Raw genomic sequence first — 7500 nt, 5'->3', positions numbered from 1 at the left:
TTGTTATTCACCTCCTCAAGGCCATGGAGGCTACTACAGATGAGGAGGCTACTCAATAGTGGTTATAACCCTCTCTCAACTCTATAACTCCGAAACACGAACCTCGACAAACAAGGCCGCTGCGCGGAGAAACAAGTTGAGCGCGGTACTACCAGGGACGTGGTGGGGATCGAACTTAGAACCTCTCGCTTCTGAAGCGAGCGCTTTACCACTACACCACTACCGCACTATCTTGTTTACTTGAACCATTAAATGTGAGGGAGTAATTTTGCATTCTGGTTAGATAGTTGCCAGATAAATTGTTATTCCTTTACAAAACTTTTAATAAATCACAATGATAATAATTAAATGGCCTGTTTTGAAACCTAATATCATTTAGAAGTCTGATGCTATCACCACTATCATTTGGAAGTTTGGAAGTCATGAAAGCAAATTTGAAATTTTAAAATTATTGTTTTAGCTTTTTTGTTTTTTCAAATTTTGAGTGCTATTGGTATATTTATAACTCTAAGGTAAAGGCAAATGTAGGAAAACGTCTAAAGGGAATGTTGCATTTGATTTTAAATAGGAATATTGCATATGATTTTAAAAGGAATTGTTGCATTTAATTTGAATTTCATCATTGTAATCAATCATTTGAATGTTAAACTAAAAACTTTGTAGAGTATTTTGTTGCCTCTAATCACTCCAAAAAAAACTATCAAATGTAATGTGGCAAAATGGAAAAACATTGTGGAAGAATCTTTGTCTTGTAATCCTGGATCAGACAGAAAACCAAAACTATAACTTCTAGAAACATTGATAATCTAAAAGATCTCTTAAACAACCAGTCTGGAGCTTCAGCAAAAAAAAATTAGAAAAAAAGAAATTTAAGGGTAATCATTCCTACATAATAAAAAATTTTAAAAACAAAACAAACATTTGTTTGTTTTGTTTTTAAAATCAGAGCAGTTACAACTAAAGTGTGGAGGAATGGATGATTTACAACTGAAGTGTAATGTGAAAAGTGTACAGAAAAAAATAATGCTGTAAAAATATTTTTAAAAATCATGATTTAAAAGAACAATATAAAAGTATTAACAACTATATCAGAGATTAGGAATATTGAGTGTAGCTTGTGTTTCTCAGGTATGATTAAAAGTATGTTTAAAAGATTATGATTTAAAAGAACAATTTAAAAGTATTAACAACTATATCAGTGATTAGGAATATTGATTGTAGCTTGCGTTTCTCAGGTATAATTAAAAAGTGATTGATATTGAGAGCATAAAAATGCTGCTGTTTGGGTGTCAGGTATAATTATTTTTAGTTTGAAGGTGAAGATTTTAATCCAGTTTAAGCATAATCCAAGAAAAACTGCTTTTTTATAAGTTCATATGTAGCCTAAAATTAAAAAGGTTGGATATAAATAGAATTCTCTTCTTTTTAAAAGTTTTTTTTCAATGTCATACTTTTGCTGATAGTATAAATTGGAATTCTGTTTAGATTTCAGAAGCTTTTGGTCATTGTCTAGGAGGTCTTTTATCTACTGTTGCCCAAGGTATTCAGCTAGAAGTAACAATGGGAAATAAGGTTTTAATTAAAGAGGTACACACTAACCGACCAATTGATAAACAAGAGCATAGGTAACTTGATTAATTAGTTTAACTTATTTTTTTTTCTTGATTAATTAGTTTAACTTATTTTCATTTATTTTTATGATATATATGACTTATACACTGTTTATAGTGTTAAAATCAACATGGGTGATCTTCAATCAGAAGAGAGCAGAGATGTTGTATTAGAGCTGTCTATTGATTCTTTAGACTCTCCTACAGATTGTCAGACTCTTTTTAACGTTAAATTAAACTATTTTAATGTTATTAATGACTGTTTGGAAAGTAGTAATGCTGTTCTTACTGTACTCAGACCTAGTGCGTAAAATTGTTAGTTTTCAATAAAAATTGATTGTTATGAATACATAATTTAATTTATTCTCTTTTTTTTTAATTAATTTATTTTAGTAAAATCTGAAAACCATGATGTAGCTAATTCAAATGCTGAAGTAAACAAACAAAGATCTCGTGTGAACTTGTCGAAAGCTATGAAAGTTGCATACGAAAAAGCAGAGAACGGTGAATTTATTTACATTTTACTACATTGTACTTACTTTAACATATATGATATGTACAACTAAAAATATTTGGCACATAGCTAGATGGCAATTTTTTTAACTTCAAAATTAAATTTAAAAGCAGGACATCGTATGTAGAAGTTGAGTATATATATATAAAAAAATTTAAATTCAAAGACTATTTATTTTGCAAATAAAAGATAACAATAGTAATAATAATAATGACAAATAAAAAATAAAATCAAAGGTTAGAAAGATTTAGCATATTTTAGCATAACCTCTACAATTAATGTGCACTCTGCAAAACAGTAAATTATTTTGCAAAATGTACATTAGTGAAACAAACTTTGATGAAATTTCTTCGAAATTTCATCAAAATTTGTTTCACTCAGGAAATTTGTTTCCTTTCGAAGAAATCTCTTCCTAAGTCTGCTATTCTTTAAAAGTTGAAAGTGCGAGCAAATTAAAACATAATTTATAATAGCGCTTAACTTCAATGGAAATCACAGTGCAAATGAGAAATTGATCTCATGCCTTTATTTGTTAAATAAGTTTAACGTTACATAATTCATGGACAATATTTTAGTTACACTGGTTGTTGTCTTAGTTACACTGTTGTCTTAGTTACAGCAATGTTAATGTCAGAGTTTTCAACAAGTTTTCAGTGTAGAAATTGAACTGGTTAGCGTGTAATTTTTTGATGTCTTTACCGTTAGTATTTTATTATTTTATTTGTTTTATTATTATTTATTATGTTAATTTGTTTAAAAAGTAGAAATAATCCTAAAGTTTAAAAGTAAATTTTAAGACTTGAGAATCATTGAAGAGAAATTTCACAAGAAAAAGGGAGGATAAAACAAATTTTGTAAAGTTTCTATGCACATTGATGGATTGAAAATAATAGTACACATTTTACATAAAAATTGTTATTTCTTGCTGGAAAACATACTTTATTACATTTATTCTTAAGCTAAATGATAAAGAAAGCTTGCAAAGTCTAAAATGTAAAAATTGTTCAAAAAAAAGGTTTACATGTTCAATGTTTCAAACAAATAATGAATAACAAATATATAAATAAAAATAATAACAAATAATATCCTTTAAAGTAGTTATGCAAATTGGAAAGATGGTGTTAGAAAATATCAGACCAAGTAAAGATGCAGAAGAAGATATTGCCTGGTTTTCAGCTCTCAAAAGAGAAGATGCAGAAGAAGATGGCTTTCAGCTCTCAAAAATGGTTGTTATCTTTGCAGCTCTCAAAATTGAAGTTGAAACTGGAGGAATCAGCAGAAAAAATAATTTATTAAATTAAAAAATTAATTTAAAAAAAAAAAAGAGTAAAAGTATAAGAATTAAAAATAAGAGAAAATGATGAAACTAATTTTAGTATTGGTATAAATAGTAGTGACTCAACTGAAGAATAATTTTTTTTCTGGAAGCTCTTTGTGCTCTGATTCTGAGAGCTCTCCTAAAATTAATTATGAAGTTATTAAGTTTAAATCATCTATTGAAGTCAAGGAAGAGATGTCACATGAGATTAATTTAGCTTTACCAATAATCCAATAATAGTAACAGCTGACAGGTCTAAACATCAAATGCACAGCTAATGATGAATATTTCTGAGATTCTAGTTCTAGGCTGGGAGGGGGAGGGGAGGGGGGAGGGTTGTTCTTAAAAATTCTAAATGACATCTTTTTAGGTGGTGTTAATGAAATAAAACAACAGTGTTTAAAGCAAAAGTTATACCAGATTATTTAACTCCTTACTAGAATGTGAAGCAAATATCTAGTTAAAAGATTGATTATTTAACTGTTTTAGTACTGTGCAAAAGGTAAAACTTTATCCAAACTGTGCAAAAGATAAAATTTTATCTTTTAAATCTATTTCATCAAGAACAGGACATTCTATTTTTTTGGGACTCATAGAACATTCAGAGAAAAAGGGATTTTATATATAATATTGTTGCCCAAGTTTTAGAGTTTTAGATACAGTTTCTTGTAGTTTTAGCAGGGATGCAATGTCTTAAAACGGACTTCAGCTTTAAATCTCTGTCTTTTCCTTTACTCTTTGCATCCTTGCTCTTTCTGCATCTGATTAATTGACAAAGTTTCATATGCAGTTTAGGCTTTTTATATATGTTGCGCAGGGTTCTTTAAAATTACGAATAAAATCATCTTTGGAGCTACAAATAATAATTTTTAGAATATCATTGGATTTCAATTATCATTTGGTAATTTTGGCAGCCCATCTTAATTCATTAATATTAAATAGTGATCGACCGAAATTGGAATTTTTGCCGAAATTTCGGTTTCGGTTCATTTTGGTTGCGGCATTTCTCAACCGAAACCGAAATTTCGGCAAAACTTTTACCGAAATTCAAACCAAAATTTCAGCACAACCGAAATTTTTTAAAAGTAAGAAATAACGTGTTTAAACAATGCTCTTTTGATATTTGTTTTATTAAGAGTTGATTTGTTGTTATAAATGAAATGATGTAAATTAATAACGGAAGTTAACATTTGGTAGATTTTCTCGGCAAAACAAAAGTTTTTCAAGATTTTCTGGTAAAAGTCTGTTTCGTTCGTTGGTTAGTATATCTCCAGCAGTTGAAAACAACCTTTCAACATCAGTTGATGTTGGTAGGGGAATAAGAAACTTCTTGGCAATTTTGGCAAGGGCCAGCTTGACTCCCCCACTCAAATTTTTTTCATAAATCTTCCAGAAGTTCAGACAGTCGGAAGATATCTGAGAATCCAAGTAATCATTCAACACTTCTTTGGTCAGTCTGGAGTTAGAACTTTGGTTTGTTGTTGCTTGAGATTGGGCAATGATGTTTTTCATCAAGTTAGAAAATCCTGTAAGGCTGGTTCCTTTGGAAATTGGTTTGGGTTCATTGAGAGATGGTAGCAAAGAATCCAGTTTTGTCAAGATGGATTTTCTGGCAGCATGACAGGCATCCTGGGATCAGAAAAAATAATGTTTGAACCTTGGGTCAAGTAAGGTTGCAATGGAATAATGCTCAGTCTTTTCCATGTTCAAGAAACGATTTTCCATAGCAGTTTTCATTGCTTGCTGCATTGTGATCATGTCATCATCTCGAGTTGTAGTTTCAAGTGACTGGATTATAGCTGTCACAATGGGAATTCAAGAACTGATGCAAGATTTTGTGGCTTCTTCAAAAATACCCAAAATTGTAACCACTTTTTCACAAATATTCCAGTCTTCCCGTGAAAATTCAATTCCAGAAGATTGCAACTTGAGCAGAGTGCCAGCAATAGTTGGTTTAATTCATGATGCAAAATTCTTTCCAGCATATAAAAAGTTGAGTTCCATCTTGTTGCAACATCATTTTTCAACCCAAGTCGATCTTTGTTGCCCATCTGACTCTCTTGTTGTTTGTAGAGCTCTGTATAAAACACATTTGAGTGAGAGGCATGAGTGCAAAGTTTTCGGCATTTCTCAACAACGGTTTCCACTGTTTCCATAGAAAAAAGTTCTTTTTTGATAACTAGTTGAAGAGAATGGTTGAGGCATCCAGCTGATTCATAGACACATCCTGGTTCATTAAAGGCTGCCTTGACATATGCAGCATTGTCCCTCAAGCAAACACCAATTTTTGAAGTAATGTCCCAGTCCTCGGCTGTTTCTTGAATCTTCTGATAAATGTTTGCCGCTGTGTGACGATCGTCAAATTTGGAGCAGGATAAGCAGAACTTCATCCTTTCCCAGTCTTTTGAAATGAAATGAATTGTCTTCCCTAAATATCCGTGGTGAAAATTTGACCAAGCATCCAGACCAATGGAGACCGTTTCGACTTCTTCTTCTTCCAAGCGATCTTTTAGAGCAGTTTTAATCTTCTCATATGCAGGGTCCAGCATGCTTCTGTAGTATTTTTCACTAGCAATTTCAAAATTTGGAGCAATCATGGTATGGTGTCTTAAAAAACCAGCTTCATTAACAACAGACCATGGTTGCATGTCAAGAATAATCATTTCAAAGATGGACTTGTGAAATTTCTGCCCTTTTTCTGAGTTTGATTCAATTTTTGAACTGGTTTCAACCCAGTTTGGAATTGTAGACTGAAGCATCTCTGTTCTTTGCTTTTTAGACCTGATGTTAAAGATAGGAATTGTTCTCTTTCAGTTTTCTTTTGGCCCGCAAACTTCTTTTTGAGGAACTTCTGGTTCTGGAGTTCTTGTCGTTAAAGATGCTGGACTGGTGTTGGTGACGAGAGGATGGTGAGTCTTGAAATGAGACAAAAGGCTGCTGCTGGTCTGTCCTTTTGGATCATCAGAGCCACGTGGCGCTCTTCCATTGCAAATTTTGCAATTGATGTACTTGGGATCACTAATAGAGATTGTAAAATGCTTCCAAACCCAACTTTTTTGGCGACTTTTTTCCATCTTGGTAAAAATTATGTTTGAAAACAAATCACAGTTTTGGTCAACAAATAATTTTCTTTGTTCGCTTCAAGATCCCACAAATGTTGAAAAATTAATGAACTATTCAAGAATATAATGTAAAATGTTAACTTGTAATTAATTAAAAAAATAATTTTTGAAATGTCAACAAAATTTTATTAAAACAAATTAAATTTTTTATAAAAACGCTACTATGTTTTCAACAAAATTTTTTTTTTCAAAAAAAAGATTTTCATAGTCATAAAATAATATATTTTATGAAAATTTGTTTAAAAAAATTACGTATCTTCGTTTTTTAATTTTATTTTCTTCGTTTATCTTTGTTTCTTCTTTATCTTCATTTCTTCTTTATCTTCGTTTTTTAGCTTTATTTTATGGGTTTTTGAAAATTGTCATTTTTAGGAGATTTAGAATATGCAAGTCGTGTTTTAAATGAGGAGATGGCATCATTAAAAACTTATTCGGCAGCTGTTAACAATCCAAAGGATGAGATGTACTATATTGGTCTGATAGATGATACTGCAAAGTTTCAAACAAATGTTAGCTCAAAATCACAGTGGAATGCCAAGGGAAAAAACGCTAACTTAAACATGTAAGTTGATTTAATTATTTATATTGAACAAATTAATACAATCTATCATTTAACACATTAGATATTCTATTTTTTCTAAAATATTATAAGATGCAATTCAATCATATAAGATGCAATACAATCATTCAAGTCTATACTAATAAAAGTTTACGGAATAGACATAATCAATGATATATATTTAGTTAGATTTCTAACTTTGCAAAAGTTCCATTAAAAAAAAAGAAGCAGTTTTTTTAAGCTTGTAAGGATGGTAACCAATATAAATAAAAAAATAATAATAATAAAAATGATAATGTTCATTTTATAAATAAATAAACAACTTTATTAACTAATTTATAAACTGTTTTTAAAAGCATTAGTAAATAAATTATAAC

At 30.3% G+C, this 7500-nt stretch overlaps 1 protein-coding gene across 1 annotated transcript in view; it reads left to right on the top strand.

Moving 5' to 3' along the window:
• The window catches only part of LOC136085889 (inter-alpha-trypsin inhibitor heavy chain H3-like), a 51032-nt gene that overhangs the window by 29796 nt on the left and 13736 nt on the right, over window positions 1-7500 (top strand). Inside the window, exons 5-8 of the mRNA XM_065807717.1 lie at window positions 1486-1625; window positions 1729-1913; window positions 2004-2114; window positions 6937-7126. Of these exons, the coding sequence (XP_065663789.1) occupies window positions 1486-1625; window positions 1729-1913; window positions 2004-2114; window positions 6937-7126 (626 nt within the window). The remainder of the gene's footprint in view (window positions 1-1485; window positions 1626-1728; window positions 1914-2003; window positions 2115-6936; window positions 7127-7500) is intronic.

Source organism: Hydra vulgaris, chromosome 10 (assembly GCF_038396675.1).
Source record: "Hydra vulgaris chromosome 10, alternate assembly HydraT2T_AEP".
NCBI lineage: Eukaryota > Metazoa > Cnidaria > Hydrozoa > Anthoathecata > Hydridae > Hydra > Hydra vulgaris.
This window is presented reverse-complemented; position numbering and strand designations above follow the sequence as displayed.